This window comes from Pipistrellus hanaki, assembly GCF_964339955.1.
Source record: "Pipistrellus hanaki genome assembly, chromosome: 10".
Taxonomy (NCBI): Eukaryota; Metazoa; Chordata; class Mammalia; order Chiroptera; family Vespertilionidae; genus Pipistrellus; species Pipistrellus hanaki.
The window spans coordinates 55285272-55302507 of record NC_140512.1 but is presented as its reverse complement, the minus strand read 5'-3'; the positions used below and the strand labels follow the sequence as shown (position 1 = coordinate 55302507).

The window sequence follows — 17236 nt, the reverse complement described above, 5'->3', positions numbered from 1 at the left end:
CTTACTTCTGTTGATGGCTTTCACTTTTCTAATCGAGTTCCTAGGACACAGAAGGGTCACCTGCCACAAAATCCAACACTAGTTCCCAGAAGCTTGGCCCCTGGAGCTAGTGGAAGATGTGTCTTTCATGATTAGCAGCCATCCCAACAGGAGGTGTCTTACAAAGCAAGTGTCCTAGGCCAAGGCCAACGCCAAGGATGGCTCCAGGGGGACGTTTGGGAGGGGACATTCCTTTGAGGGGAGACACCCTCCAGGAGCTTAGATCAGCCAGTTGGCAATTAGAACAGCTTTGGAAGTGGAAGAAAAATGTTAGGTACATGGCAACTTGTGGTAATTATCTCACTAGTATAAAATGCTGGTTGAAACTGCACAGTCAAGTCAAGGAGGGCAATGAGACTGAAGACTAAAAGAGCAAAGACGCCATAGTCTAGGTTGGCTACCAACAGACACAACCCACCAGGCTGGGGCCTGGGCCGCGGACAGCAGTGGATCCACTGCCACAGCCATCTTGCTCGTTGGTGTTTGGCAAGAGCTGGAGCTCGGTCATTGAAAGGGGCAGAGAAGGGCCGGCGCTGGTAAACCACAGGGTAGAATTTTAAAAAAGTGACCAGTATTATGGAAGGGAAACTGCCAGAAGCAACCCTGACTTACCACCACCACTTCTAAATGCAGTAACACCTGGCCCTTCTGAGGGGCTCCAAATGCATCTGAGCTGTGATGAGACAAGCTGGCAAAGTGCTTGGTGCTGAGACCCCCCGCCCCGGCCTCCCTCTGCCATCTGTTACTGGGGGCCCCGACCTCAGATCCATGCCAGGCCTCTTCCAGCCCCCTCTGCACTGTAAGTACGGTCTCCTACTCCCACCTCTTCCAGGCACTGGGAAGGGACACACAGTTAGCTTTAAGAAGGGATTCTGTTCAACTTACCCACAGTCCCCTTGGAAGTGGAGAGCTCAAGACCCACACAGAGTGAGGAACATGCATGGGACCAAGGTTAGTGCTCTGATGAGTGATTTGCACAGAATGAGTGATTTGAGTAGCAATTCTGGAAGCTTCCAGTACTAATAGAGAAGCCCTAATTACACTTTCATCACACAGACGTGGAGACCACACACACACACACACACACACACACACACACACACACACGCGCGCGCGCGCGCATGGCAGCCACACTCGGGTCTGGTTCTTATCGCCTGCACCCCGCTCCCGTCCTCACGTGGGATTCTGCACTACCGGATCTCTAGCGCCGAGCTCTCATCACAGGCAAGCTGGTGTCTTTTCGTTAGAGAAGCAAGGGTTCAGTCGAGGAGCATAGCTGTGGCACATACCTTTCCTAAACTTGGTTCTGCTAGTTTTTGGGGACAAGATTTAAAATAATTGTGTGTTTTTTTTTTTAAAGGTAATTAGAACACTATTGTTTATACAATATTGAAAAAATACAATTTTTTATTGTTTGAACTCAAATCACCACCCAGCACTTTAAGCCTACCCTAAGTCGCACCTACAATACCGGTTATAGCACAAGCAAACTGCTAATTCAGCAGGTAAGCAAGTTAGACAGTGCCAGCAGACCCTCCCTCCCCCAAAGCAATGAGAAGACAACGTGCTAGATAAGAGTGAAGTACACCGTTACATGTTAAATAGTTAACACTACCCTTCCAACAAGCCACAAATGCTAGGTCGGCAACTCAGTACGGTTAACTAACCACAGCCTTACATAACTGCACTTTTAATTTTTGTAAAGAAAACCTTTTGCTTCATGCCCGTAATTAACATAAAATAAGTAAATTCTTTGTCTTTTTTTTATTTAGGAAAATAATCATGCTAAAAGCAAGTTGTACTTTATATAGATTTTCAAAGAAAAGATTGATTGTGCTTTTTGACTAAAAAAGATAGGATATCTTCCAACCTCATTGACTCAAATCTTATGGAATATAGCACTTCTAAACTAAAAACACACATCAGAAAGAGAAATTAAATTATCCCGGTGGGACATTCAAAAATTGTCTTTAGAAGGTTTTAGGATTGGCTAATTCTGTTCTTGTCCTACTGGTTGCGACACAAAACGAATACAGAGGTGCTGTCTAGAGTTCTCCAAATTCAGCAGGCAACACTCAGATGGGAAAGAAACTGCCGGCAACCTGGACATATGGTTAGCTGAGTACACATTTCATTAGCAAGCATTGTCAGCTGTCTGATTTCCTCTTACCATGCACAGGAGAGAAGACTTTCTGCCTTCTAACCTGTTTTACTACTGCATCACATTTCCGATTCCTTTCCTCCACTCAGTCACACTCGGAAAAAAGCTGTGTTTTTCCCATGCACAGTCACTTTGGGTACAAGATACTTTATTTGTTCCAATTCTCACTCGTGTGAAATTTAGAATATGTGTTGGGTCTAAACTACCCATTTCCCACTCCCACAAGCAGATGATGACCAGGCCGCTGCCCAGAGCAGCAGCAGCAGGAAAAAACCAAAACCAAAACCAAAACCAAAACGCGGAGGAGAGAACCCAGGAGTCACAGCCACCAGAAAGGTCGTCTTCCTGAGTCTAATGGTCCACTGAGCGGCTCTCCACGCAGGAGGCCGTCTCTTGGCAGGTGGAGATTAAATGTGTAACCTGTCTAAGCACAATTCACACGCACACCAAAACCCCAAATCCAAACGAACCCACAACCACCCTCAGATTTAAAGCTCTCAGCCAGGGCAGCGTCCCAAAGCGGCCCCCGGAGGAGGAGGAGACTGCGCGTGCTGGAGAGGAAGCATCTTCCCAGTCACTCCTCTCCTCCTGGCCTGTCCTCTCAACAAAGGTCTGGATCTCAAGCTCCACCACAGAAAGAGTCAAGTTCAGAAAACACTTCGCCTGGGTTCTCCAAAGGGATCCGCCCCGAAGGAACGGCTGCAGGGCCGAGTAGCCAGGAGGGCAGGAATCTACATATAAAAATGCACTTAAAATCCGAGGCAAAAATTGTTTTAAGTTTCAACACTCCAATTAGCTCCCTGCTCACACTGTTACTCCCCAGCAACGAGGCCACCCAGGTCGGCCCACAGGAGGGAGCAGCTCCTGACGCGCTGGCTCCCGCTCCCGCGGCAGGCCTGTGCCCCCCCCCCCCCCCCCCCCGCCCCTCCTTCCCGTCTGAGAAAGCACTATTCTATCTTCACATCCAAGAGCTGGCTGGTTCGGTTTGTTTCTTTGGAACCATCAATAAAAGAAGCAACTTTTTCCTGTTACGTTTACTTGTCTACCTATCAGAGCGGCTATTTCTTTTGACAGTTAGTAGCACACAGGCTGACTTGGCCAGATGGACTTGTGAATGCATGCATCCAGACCGCATATTGCTACCAAAATGGAATGTGGGAATATGCTATGCACCTCAGGTTGAGAAATGACCAAGAAATCAAGATCTAAAGGGTGATATATAATATATATATATCAATGCTATTATTCATAAAAACCTTGTTTAGTAATAAAAAAAATTGCTTTGTTTAAATATGAATATTATAGTCTGCTTCTCATGGTTAGGAAATAATAGTCTTTCTGAAAAGCAGGTGCTTTTTCTACTACAACTCCATATCCTGGGCCTCATCTTCTGAAAAGTCAGACATAGAACTCTCCGAAGAGCTGTCACCAGTGCCTTCCTCCTGCTCCTTCAGCGCCTCCTCCGTTGCGTATTTCTGGATGTACTCTGCACAGGGGGCAGGGAGAAAGAAAACACAGGGGCAGTGAGCAGGCAGGCATGTGCTTTATGACCCCAATGTTGGCAAGTCCCAGGAAGCCCCAGCTCTCCCAACATGGGTGGGTCGGTGGGAGGCAAGATAACATTTATGGTCACAAAAACCAAGGGAAGACTTTGGAGTTTGTGAACTTTACGCCATTAGGAGGAGAGGCAAAGCAGGACGCGGACTTGTAGGGGAATAAATACACTGTGTCACCATCTAGACCTCCCTGGGCCATCGCCTCCCAGATGTAACAACATCTGTCAGGTGTGGGAACACCCTCCGATGGATGTACACAAGGCAGCCAACCGCCCTTGGCACAGGAAGGTCAGAGATACCCAGGCCGCCGCCCAGCGTGACACGGCCTCCAGCCCTCTAACCTGCAGTACGGCTGCCCTCCTCCAAACGTGACGGTTTGGGAACATGTGTTCTCTGCCCTTTCTTGTAACTTTCTGTATTAATAAAACTATTCACCTCCCAGATAGCACTGGACTAGTTATGATTCCATAGTAATTTATACGGAAATCCCCCACCATTTTTAGATTTGCAGTTATATAATTGTAGTCAGCCAAATCTGTTATTTTAGGAATAGATTTGAGTTTAAACAGATCCTGCCTGTGAGGTTTCTGAAGCAGCTGGAAAAGCAGTCTCTCAGTTTGCTCAGGAACGAGCTGCTGTCTGAGACAGCCACCTGGAGGGACTTTACCATGTATTATTTACCTGAAGATTCATGCTGCTGTAATCTAGGTTGAAAAAACATTTAAGAACTGCTGAATAAACAACTAATCTTGTTCCTAAGATCTTTAAGGGCACACTGTTCTCAAGTAAATAGCCTATACACAATATGAAGAGACAGACATTTAGATTCCCGTTCAGAATGCCAGCGGGGACACACACACATCCTCATCTCCTTACGCTTTGTTTTTCCTCCCAGGGGATTCCTTAGGGGCTAAATAAGATGAAGATGAGAAAACAGCCAAACGGGACTGTCAAATCTGAATAACTTAGCGCAGGATCCTAGATAAGGATTTTTAATTTTTAATTTAAATGATGAATGAGAATCATTGATCGGCTTCCTCCTGCATTCCTCCCCTCCTACCCAATGGGAACAGAGCTCGCAATCCGGGCATGTGCTCTGACCAGGAATCGAACGGTGACCTCATGGCTCATAGGTAGATAATCAATGAGCCATAAAAATTAAAAAAAATAATAATAATAATAAATATATATATATATATATATATATATATATATATATATATATATATATATATATATAAATATAAATTATTGATTTTTTACTGAGAGGAAGAAAAAAGGAGAGTTAGAAACATAGATGAGAGAGAAACATCAATCAGCTGCCTCCTGCACACCCCAAACTGGGGATGTGCCCGCAACCAAGGTTCATGCCCTTGACCGGAAACCAACCTGGGACTTCCCAGTCTGCAGGCCGATACCCTATCCAATGAGCCAAACTGGTTAGGGCTAGATAAGAATTTTTAAAAAATATTTTTTTAAAGGGTTGTTTAAAAAGAGAAAAAGAAGAGCATGTAACAGACACCATAGTGGCCAAATTGGGTGTTTACAAAACAAGTTTACAGATTTCTGATTTCAGAGTCCTACAAATTCATTGTGACAAAATTTAACGCTGAGATAATGAGTTGGAGAAAAAAAGCCCCTAACTAGACAGAAACTGACATCACCTCTTAGAGTGAGAAATGTTTATTAAAGCCCTAGAAATTTTATTTTTACTCTCTAATGGGCTGGCTACTTTGTAGAAATAAGCTGCTGCACTTTGACACTGCAATTTGACACTATTAGCCTTCTTAATTAAGTATATTCAAGGAAACACATACATATTAAGTGCTTGCTGGGACAAGGCGTTTCAGGAGAGAGAAAATGAAGAGCAAGGTCACTAATGAGGAGAAGCCGTGAGGAGAAAAGGCAGTCGGCTGCTGAGTGCATCAGAGGGAAGGAGCGTGTCTGCGCTGACCCCTGAAGGGGCAGCGCAGGAGCCACCGCTCCCGGGGAAAGCCAGGGCCCGGCCAAACACACGGAGGGAGAGGAAGTGGCCGGGAGGCTAAAATACAACCTTAAGAGAGCTACATTTGTTTTCTTAAAAAAAAAAAAAAATTTTTTTTGAAGCAAATAAGGCAAAATGTAAAGGTTCATCTAGAGTTGGGTGGTGGGGACAGAGTTATCTCTTTCTCGGTAGTGCTGATACTTTCCCTGACTAAGGAAGAGGTTATAATTGGGTACCTGAAACTCAGCCAATTTTACTGTCTTATACTGATGCATTTAGAGGAATAAAGGTAAAGGTGAAGATCACACACAGTAGCAGAGCGTCTGGAATGGCAAGCTGAGATGCCACTTGGTGAAGGATGAGCAGGGAAGTGACCGTGCCAATGACGCCCTGTTCTACAGACAGTCCAACAGTCACAGGTAAAACAGCATCAACTCGATATGAATAATGCACATGGTATAAATGGTGCATACACTGACCTCTGTGTGATGTTAGGAGAGGTCACACCCAGACACATTTTTTGTTTTATTTTTTATTTTTAAAAAGCATTTTATTGATTTTTTTTTTAGAGAGGAAGGGAGAGGGAGAGTTAGAAACATAAATGAGAAACATCATTCAGCTGCCTCCTGCACACCCCACACCGAGGATGTGCCCACAACCAAGGTATATATGCCCTTGACCAGAATTGAATCTGGGACCCTTGAGTCTGCAGGCCAATGAACCAAACCAGTCATGGCTTTATTTTATTTTATTTTTTAATCTTTTTATTGAAAGTACTAGAGGCCTGGTGCATGACATTCATGCACTCAGGAGGATTGAGGGGGATCCCTCAGCCAGGATGGGGAGCGGGCCTAAGCCATCAGTCGGACATCCTTAGTGCTGCCACATCAGGCCACTGCTGCTGTGCTCACCAGCTGACAGTCTGGCTTGTGGCTAAGCTGTGCTCGCCCTGTGGGAGTGCACTGCCCACCAGGGGGCAGCTCCTGTGTTGAACATCTGCTCCCTGGTGGTCAGTATGCATCATAGTGAGAGGTTGTTCCGCTGTTTAGTCAATTTGCATATTACCCTTTTATTATATAGGATTACATATGCCCACACCCCCCCCCCCCCTCCCGTTAGACACATTTTTGGAAATCATCTATCTGGAGGGGATTTATTTTTTTGAAATATATTTTTATTGATTTCAGAGAGGAAAGGAGAGAGGGAGAAAGAGAAACTTAAGTGGTAAGAGAATCACTGACTGACTGCCTCCTACTGAGGATCGAGCTCACAACTTGGGCATGTGCCCTGAGAGGAAATTGAACTGCGACCTCCTGGTTCATAGGATGACACTCAACCAATGAGCCACACCAACTGGGCTGGAGGGGATTGTTTAAAGTTGTGAGGGTTGAATAGGCTTTCCAAGGGGTGGGAGAGGCGGAAGAGGGGGTGGACAGAATTTTAAAAAGAACGACCATGTTTGGGAATGGAATGAGAAATGTTTTCAGAAAGAGGTAAAATACCAAAGCTGCAGAGAGGTCCATGAAAACAGGTCTTGAGAAGGATCCAAAAGATTAGGAAGAAATGAGATCATAGATTCAGCATAGGAGGAAAAATAAAAGTAGATCTCATAAGTCTAAGGCAAGGAAACAAGAAGTTTGAAAATGAAAGGAATTAAATAGCAAGACTCCTAAAGGAATCCACAGGAGCAGATAGAGGCTTCTGAAATGAGAGTGCTTCTAGTAGTTAGGGCCGTGGTCGGCAAACTGTGGCTCATGAGCCACATGCAGCTCTTTGGCCCCTTGAGTGTGGCTCTTCCACAAAATACCACGGCCTGGGCGAGTCTATTTTGAAGAAGTGGCGTTAGAAGAAGTTTAAGTTTTAAAAATTTGGCTCTCAAAATAAATTTCAATCGTTGTACTGTTGATATTTGGCTCTGTTGACTAATGAGTTTGCCAACCACTGGTCTAGGGGAAGAGGAACCAGGAAAAGGGGATATAGTCTGAGAAATAAGACGGGACATCTCTTATTTCCTATTGGAGGGAACAAAGGTACAGTAGGAAGTTGGGGTGAGCTCAGGTCTGACAGCCATGATTTTCTCAGATTACTAAGGAAGATAAAATGATAGCCGGCATTAACATTTCAGAAAGCTAGAGTTCCCTAAGCTAGAGCTAGCCATTCTAAGATGAAAATGTAGGCTAGGTTCCTTTGCAATTGGTACTATAGCAGATATGTACTAAAACAGCAGTGTTCAATTGCTGCGGCATGGTAACACAGAACTACAGACATGTGTTCTGCATAAAGGTATCTGTGGGTTGTAGACACTGTTAAGTGATTCCTTTGTCAAATTTTTAATAGTCTCATAATATTGTAGAATTCTATCTGATTGAAACTGCCTTTTTTTTTGATACATGTTTGTTTGGCTATGTAGATATTCTGCCGCATAAATTAGATAACTTGCAAAGCACCTGAGAGCTAAGTAAATTAGAGGAGATTTATTTCTATTTTATCTCAATAAAAATATTGAACAATACCCTGTAGAGACCAGAGAAGATGAGAAAACAAAGAGAAGGAAACCGACCATGTTCCACCAGTAGCCCCAAATGCTCCCGTCTGTCTCAGACTGCACAGAGTGAAGACCTATGTATTCAAATCCTCATGAATTATTCCTACTACCATCTCTTACGAATGCACCTCAGAGGGCACTGCGCTGCCAAAGGTAATGTTCTTAACTGCTAGGCAGATGCGCAAGTTGTGCTAAATTTTGGGTATATACCAATGCCTTCCATTTGTTAAGGCAAACAGGTCTATGGATTCTTTTCCTTTTTGGTAGAACTTTATGTATCTAGACTTTTCGATATGAAAGTTCTCAAGCATGCACAGATAAAGAGGACAACTTGATGAACACCACGAAACCTGGGTGATGCTTTAAACGTTCTTTTGCAACCCTAATTTCATTTTTATGACATTCATGTCCCATTAGCATGTAAACAGTTTTAAGATGGGAAAATGGGATTCTAAATCCTAAAGAATTAGGAAACTAGTCCTGCCATCACTAACATATTTCTAACTTAACAGTACATTTCAGGTTTTAATAGAAAAATCCCATAGATCAGGGGCAAGGTATGTGCAGGAGGAGAGCGATACGCCTACATGAAAAGTTCCCAGAGTAAGACAGTATTGGACCAAGAAAAGAAGCCAGCTGAGTATATTCTTTTGGTGGTTAATCCTCACCGTAGGATATTTTTCCTCATTAATTTTTAGAGAGAATGGAAGTAGGGGGGGAGGGGAGATAACGAGAGAGAAACATCAATTTGAGAGAGACATATCAAGTGGCTGCTTTCTGCACATGCCCTAACCAGGCCCAGATCAAACCTGCAACCCAGGTGTGTGCCCTTGACCAGAAACTGAACCTGTAACTTTTCAGTGCATGGGGCAATGCTCTAACCACTGACCACAGTAACCAGGGCCCAATTGGGAATTTTTAACTCAATAGGTAACTATGATTTTTTATAAGTCTAATATGGATTTGGCAATTATTTTTCCAACTCCCAAAGGTAACTGTTTTATTGAAAGGCCAGGATGATTGTCTATTAAACACATGTGAGATTATACCTTTCAATTAATAATTATTCTCAAGTCCAATTTTCTAACTTTATAGGATAAGAGGAAGCAAATGAAGGCAAAAATTCTTTTGGACAGGTGTCCACATTGGTTTCTGGCAGGGTTACACCTTCTTCCACCCAACAGTTAAGCCTCCCACTTTCTCATCTTTCCATCTTTCATTTTGCTCTTTCTCTCCTTCCCTTCTCCCCCTTTGGTACTGCAGCTTCCAAAGGTTGTCTCTGACCCTCAGAACTACAGAGCTAGTGAGCTCTGCTCCAGCCAGCAGCTATGTCTTTTCAGGCCTGAGAAAAGTTATTAGTAACTAAGAAGGGTGATCGCTGATCAAAGCTCAATAGACTTCTGTTCTTCTCTAGGTTAAACGATTTGCCTTCTTACCTTTAATTTTCTGCTTGTATTCTTCTGGTCGGTGGAGGTACATGGCTGCAGCGTCACCATTGAGAGGATCTATGGGGTTGGGATAGGCCAACAACTGGGGCAGGAAGGACTCAAATATATTGGTAAGATCTGAAAAAACCAACAGAAATACATCATGCACGGAACAAACAAGTTCACCTAAAATTCACTTGAATTCAGTAGTCAAAACTTCCTATACATTCAGTAGCTTACCTTCCTAGACATTTAACCACATGGACATGTGCTCCATTATCTGTGCTGTACATTGTATATTCCTTTTAATACCAATTAAAAAACTTAAATTTAATTTTAATTTGAAGAACTAGATAAAGGAATACTTGATATTCACTTTGAAAGGCAATTTTTCCCAATTCTAAATCACCCCATTTTCTAAATGAGAATTCAGAAATACTACATACATTGTTTATTAATTAAAACTTGTGCCCCAATACTTACTTTCCTACAAAGTAAGTAGTTGATCTCTTAACATAGCCTTTTTCTAAAGCTTTGAAAATCACCACTCTGAAAAGTATTCAAGCACCAGATCTTATAAGAACTGAACACAATTTTATAGGTTTTGACATTTAATCCAATTCTCACAACTTCTAATGGAGGTAAATATAACCAGTTATTAAATTATTTTGTGTAATGAGGGTAAGAACTTATATGGACAACCTAAAATCACAACTAAGACAGATAAGTACTAATTTACTCCATTTCTCAATTATTTAAAAACTCCTTCTGGCCAGATTCAGCACAAGGTACTGGGTATATACACATGACATCTACACACTCAGTTAACAAAAACCCTGCGGTCACATCGTGTTTCATCAGGTGGACCAGAAAGCCTGCAAAATTAACCACATGTCCCCACTAACTTCAGAGATGGTGTGACTTCCATCTTATTTGCTCCCCAGTGAGCAGTGAACTGTGGAACCTCAGTGCATCCATTCCTCTCTGCCCTACTCAGTTTCTCTATCTGCTAAAGGAAACATTTCTATTTCTGGAGAGAATGCTAATGTAGCATAAAACAACTTTTTAATTTATTCAGCTCTCTAAAGATTTTTTTTTTCTCTTAGTACTATAAATGGATGTTTTGTCAAGCCACATCACCATACATTAGTGGTTCTCAGAGCAGGGGGTGGGGTGGTTCTGCTCCCCAGAGATGTCTGGCAATGTCTGGAGAAATTTTTGGCTGTCACACTGGGTATGGGACGGGGCAGTGGTGCTCTCTGAATCTAGTGCACAGAGACCATGGATGCTGATAAACATTCTATAATGCACAGGACGGCCCTTCAAAACAAATAATTATTGCTGAAGTTGAGAAACCTTGTCTAGATAAAAGTAGTGGCAAACTTTTTGTAAAGGGAGAGTGAACACTATGGGCTTGTGGGCCACTTTTGGTCTGGCATAACTACTCAACACAGCTCTGCTGCTGTAGCACAAAAGCAGCCATAGGCAAACCAACAGGTGTAGCTGTGTTCCAATAAAACTTTAAAGAACCACATTACAGTAAGATTCCCATGTATCAGGAAACAAATACAGAGACTCCTAATCAAAACAAAAAAAAAAAATCTCCTAAGCTAACCCTTACCATCTGCAGGATTTTCACTTGCCATTTTATTTATATATATATCTTTAAAGGGTGAAACTGTATACAACAAACCAATAATTATCCATGATTAAAAAAAAAAAAACCACATTGAAAACTGTCAAGGCTAAGTGACAGAGAAAAATGCTTATGCTGTAATGCTGGGTGGTTAAAATCCATAAAATGATATGTCCTCTAGAATTACAACTATGTGCAATATGCATTGTATACACAGAATATTTAAAAAGTTGGGTCAAGGCAAAAGGCTTGTAATTTCCACTTTCCACACTTCAAATGACACTTTACACCTTTAACCTTTAAAAATAGCACTTTCCTAAAAATATGTTCTTTTTACTTTTATATGTTTGACACATTTAATAAAACACGACAAGTGTGATAATTTTTCTTTTCCTCTCTTTATCCTTGGGTGGATTATTGATACAGTGGTAAAAATTGCTGAAAGGTAACCAAGTTAGGAAGGAAAAACAAGGTGTGGCAGTTCTAGAAATTAAACATGATCCGAGAGCAGGGAAGAATAAAAGTTACAATAACGTTAATAGTTGCAACAGCAATGACAGCAGCAACAGTTTATACTTAGCACTTACTAGAAGCCAGGCACTCACCAATGTTTACATAGACACTTACTTTCAATGCAGGCAATGAGGTAGGTATCATTACTATCCCCGTTTTGTATATGGGGAAACTGAGGCAGAAAGAGGGTAAGTAACTTGCCCAAGGGACTGGTTTTCAAACCTGGGCCTATCTAAAATGCTGCCACTATTACAGATAAAATGAATACTGACTGTCTTAACTTCATGATGACATAAGCTCCCCATGTCTGCATCAAAAACATATACCCTCAGTGATGGCCACCCTCTCTTCAAAGCTTTTCTTTTTCACAAGTTCAAGGCCAGCAAGATGATCTCTAAGTATTTAGGTGTTTCTGTGGCTGAGCTGCCTGTATTTCACAGAGGCTGTGTGCTTGTTTTCAAAAGCACAGCCACAGGAAGTAGCCCAGGCTGTTCGCGGATACCCACACACAGTGAACTAGGGGCTTCTCATGTCCTTACTACACACCTGCACAGAAAGATTAGCAGCTGAGTATTCCTATCATACAACGAAATTAAAACAAATAAAAGATCGCTCAATAACTGGTTCTTCCTTCATGTGTCTACTTCCTGCATTAACATACTTTTTACCCATTTCACAGATGTGCTGAGTCACATGTGTAACACAGAGCAGAAAAGGGAAAGTATGGCACTCTCTCTCCATGGAGCATGTCTGTGCCGTTCCCTCCCTCTCATCTTCCCCCAAAAGCACGTACGTATCCCCTAAACTCTAAGGGACTCCATGAGACTTGCAACCAGGGGAGCAATGGGCAGAAGCAGCTTATCCCAGCTAATCCCCTAAACCTGTCTCCAAGGCCCCTATTCTCTGACTTCCCAGTGAACCCAGCCAGACTCTCCTGTTGTTTCTTCTATGTCCTTCCGTGTCTCACACTCCTAAGTATATTTTTGTTGTGGTCAATAAATTCTTGCTTGCTTTTCTACAGTCTCTTGATTGAAATCTCTCTCTCCAGAGGACAGGAACCGAGGTCTTGTCATCTCCCTGGTAACATCTTTTTGGCACAGACTGCACAAACACTTGCCTGCCCCTGGATTCCCAGGCATATTCTATCCCAACCACGTCTGTGGAGATACTTAACACCCGGCATACTCCTTATATTAAAAAAATAATAATAAAATTAAGTTTAAAAAAAGAAAGAAAAGGGAAGGTACGAAGCCCAATTTTGGCTACAGAAGGCAGCCTTTGAAGGGCAGGATGTTGAAGCAATGATGCATTCCTAAAAGGGGCTAACAGAGTGATTACCACCGACAGGATCCTCCCCAAAGACATCTCTCTCAAACATGCAGATGTGCACAAAATCTTCTTTCAAATAAATATGTTGGCAGAAGAGACCTAAACTATAAAAAATGAAATAAAGATACTCATCTTTGGAAAAATGCACCATAACAAACATTTCCCCCTAGAATTGTTAATAAAAACATCTATCATTTCAAAAGTCTTTTTAAAAAAACACATTAACTTCCACTTTTTGAAAGGGAGAGAGCCAGACATGGGCCACCCAATCTACACATTACAATCATTTGGCTCCACTACTGGCTGCCTTCATTGCCAATTCCTGAGAAGTATGGTTTACAACGAATGAACAGCTCCAAATTCTGCCTTGGACTAAATCAGCACTTACCAAAATGCAATCCATTAGGACGGACTCTTCAGTCTGACCCTATTAGCATTCATGTTAACAATATCACAACATTCATGTCTCCATTTAGACACATAAACTAATAATTTATATTTAATTTGTAATATTTAAAAAAATATATTTTATTAATTTTTTACAGAGAGGAAGGGAGAGGACAGAGAGTTACAAACATCGATGAGAGAGAAACATCAATCAGCTGCCTCCTGCACAACCCCTACTGGGGATGTGCCTGCAACCAAGGTACATGCCCTTGACCGGAATCGAACCTGGGACCTTCAGTCCGCAGGCCGACGCTCTATCTACTGAGCCAAACCGGTTAGGGCTATATTTAATTTTTAGAAACACTCAAATCATATTGATCTCTTATTTAAAGCAGCATCATTTATCCCATTCAGTCAAGAGCAAAGGCTTATGGGTGAATCTAGGTCCTGGCTGTTTGTCCATCAGATTTACCCGTGGAGTTTCCTCACAATACTGAGGTCTCATACTCACCCCATGGACTCTGATTTAGGATTGGGCGGAGTGTGTGTGTGTAGAAATACACAGCCAGAAAACACTACCTACCTATACAACCTCTATCCTCAGGGACCAAATGAGAAGATGGCCATTTGCTTGTGGCTTCTTTGGTTCAAGAAAATATTGTCTTGGCAGCAATGCTGATGAGGCTCTAGCTGAGTATCCCTCCCTGGCCCTTTCCTCATGCTTTTGTCTACACTTTAAGCAACTTCACTTCCTCCGGGTGGAGGTGTTGTAAACCATGGGCAGGAAAAAGTGGGTCCAGGCATTAAAGGGCTGCTGGAAAGTAGAACAGGTGGTGATGGGTGTCACCCAACACACTGTGGACATCGAGTAGAGCAAAGCCCACTAAGCTGAACTGTTTCTAGCAAAAGAGGAGTTAGCTCCTTAGAAGTGAACAACATGAAAAATCTAGAGACCACAAGTCTAATTTCAGGCCTTCCACTGACTGGTTCTTAGGCCTTGGGCAGGTCTCTCTGCATCCCCAAAAGAAGTATAATACTGCAGTTCCTTAAAAGGAAGAATTCACATTACTATTAATGACTATAAAATAGACTTCAAACTGCATCAAAGAGGACTAGTCTAAAATAGTTACACAAATATGCCATTTTCTTAGAGTAGCAATTTCATCTACTTGTATCCCTTAAGGAATACATGTTAATAAAAATGAGCCACATTGAAAAAAATAAAATAAAAGCACCAATTCTTAAAGTAAAGTTACCCTATTCCAGGTAACTCACAAAAAGATGGTTCATTGCTTAAAAGAGAAAACATGGGAGGGGATGAACCACACATCTCATGTTTTATTCTTGGCTGTTTATGAACCAGTGATCATAAGTTATTTCTTCTTTATTTCCTTTGAAAATTAAAATAACTCTTGTAAAGCATGCTGCTATCTTCAGGTTAAAACCCTGTGGAAGCCCAAAGGTTCACGTGGTCTGCCCAAGTAGAAACCACAATTACCAAGCAAGGCAGTCATCTCAGAGACTTTAACTTGCATAATCTTCATTTGTTTTTCAGCTTTAACACCCCAGATGCTGTAACTCAGAAAACACCACCATCATACAGTACAGTCATAATCAGAAGCCTAAAACCATCAAATCCTTCTCACATGCCACCTCTCACCCTTTCCCCAATTCTACTCCTCGTCTTCCAGATGCCCAATGACCTGGGTTCCTTCTTTTTAAAACCAAACAAACATGGAAAAGCTTGTTTGAAAGAAATCAGTATTAAGAATTAGCTTCATACTCTCACTCAGGGAAGCTCATCATCTTACAATAAGCCTATGCTGATAACTGCCAATTATTTCTAATCAGTCTTTTATATTTTGATCTTATCAAACTCAATATGTCTAAAATTATTTCTCTGAAAATCAATTCCTGCCTGGCTGATGTGTCTCAGTGGTTGAGCACTGACCCATGAACCAGGAGGTCACAGTTGATTCCCGATCAGGGCACATGCCCAGGTTGTGGGCTCGATTCCCAGTGTGGGGCATGACAAGGCAGCTGATCAATGATTCTCTTTCATCATTGATGTTTCTATCTCTCTCTCCCTCTCCCTTCCGCTCTGAAATCAATAAGAAAAAATATTTTTTTTAAAATAATTAATTCCTTTCTCCTAATAGCTAGGTTGACCCTGTTCCTTGGCTCCAAATCTTTGGAAGGACCATGATGAGGCTTTTCTCCTTTCCCCCTGTATGCCAGTTTCCCAGACTTGCTATTTGACCTAATAAAATGCTTCTAGTTCCTCTTCTGTCCCCTCTGCCATGTAATTACATTAAACTCAATATAGCATTCCAGCCATGGATCAAGGCAACACCCATCTGCTGGTTGGCCTTCCAGGCTGTAAACTCTTGCCTTCCTTTAAAACAGTCAATTCTCATCAAGAGCAAGTTCTCTTTCACAACTCTTCATTACTCCAGAAGCATGCTATGCAAGGGCCTAAGCCGCAGTCGGACATCGTTTTAGCACTGACCCGGAGGCGGGCTGCTCTGCTGGCCAGCCTTTAGCCCGACTTTGGCTGAGCTGCGCTCCCCCTGTGGGAGTGCACAGTCATCCCACTGTTCGGTTGATTAGCATATTACCCCCCTTTAAAAAAAAATATGTCTTTATTGATTTTAGAGAGGAAGGGAGAGGGAAAAGAGATAGAAACATCAACAATGAAAGAGAATCACTGATTGGCTGCCTCCTGCATGTCCCCCAATGGGGATCAAGCCCGCAACCCAGGCATGTGCCCTTGACCGGAATTGAACCCGGGACCCTTCAGTCAGCAGGTTGATGCTCTATCCACTGAGCCAAACCAGCCAGGGCACATATTACCCTTTTATTATATAGGATATATAGGAAGAATATCCTTGATTTACTACAGAAAATCAGCAGCTTACCTTTCAAAATCTCATTGACTTTTGCTCATCTTTGAAGAAACTTTAATTCATTATGAACTGCTAAGCAAGTCATAAATTTATAATGTATCCAAAATAAAACTCATTTCACTCATTCAACAAGTGTTTTTTTTTTTGTTTGTTTGTTTTTTTTTTGGGGGGGGGAAGGTAGGGTAAGGGAGAGACTATTTATTGTAAGTATAAAAAAAAAATACATCCAAACATATATGCAGCCAATTTCTTTGGTAAGACTGAAACGGCAAATAAAATTTCCAGATTTTCTTTAGTTACTTAATAATTTGGGGTTAATAGATCTTTACTTTTCTACTCTTATCAGCTCCTAAGAAGTTACAATTTAACAATGGATCTGAGTGTCTTCTACTTTAATGTTCACCTGCTTACAGTATGTAAACATTAAGAAACAGTGAAATTCTACCCCCCAAAAATAGTAGTCAGAAATCCTATACACTCAATTGGAGGGTTAGCATTGTATCTGATCAAGCAGTTAGTATATATGAAAAAGACAGAGTAAGCAGTGGGCTAGAAGACTGACTTCCTCAAGATCTTCAATAAAGACAAATAGGAGAGATGCCCTCAGACAGGAAGGACATGAAAGAAGTAAGGGCTTTGAGATTAAAAATCATTCTCTAGCCGAAGCCGGTTTGGCTCAGTGGTAGAGCGTCAGTCTGCGGACTGAAAGGTCCCAGGTTCGATTCCGGTCAAGGGCATGTACCTTGGTTGCGG

At 42.1% G+C, this 17236-nt stretch overlaps 1 protein-coding gene across 2 annotated transcripts in view; it reads right to left on the bottom strand.

Moving 5' to 3' along the window:
* Positions 1-1414: 1414 nt before the first annotated feature.
* UBE2H (ubiquitin conjugating enzyme E2 H) overlaps positions 1415-17236 on the bottom strand; it is a 99311-nt gene continuing 83489 nt past the window's right edge. For both annotated transcript variants that reach the window (XM_084897663.1, XM_084897664.1), the window contains 2 exons: positions 9722-9850; positions 1415-3686 (listed from right to left, as the gene is read on the bottom strand). In XM_084897663.1, the coding sequence (XP_084753789.1) occupies positions 3562-3686; positions 9722-9850 (254 nt within the window). In that variant the 3' untranslated portion in view covers positions 1415-3561. The remainder of the gene's footprint in view (positions 3687-9721; positions 9851-17236) is intronic.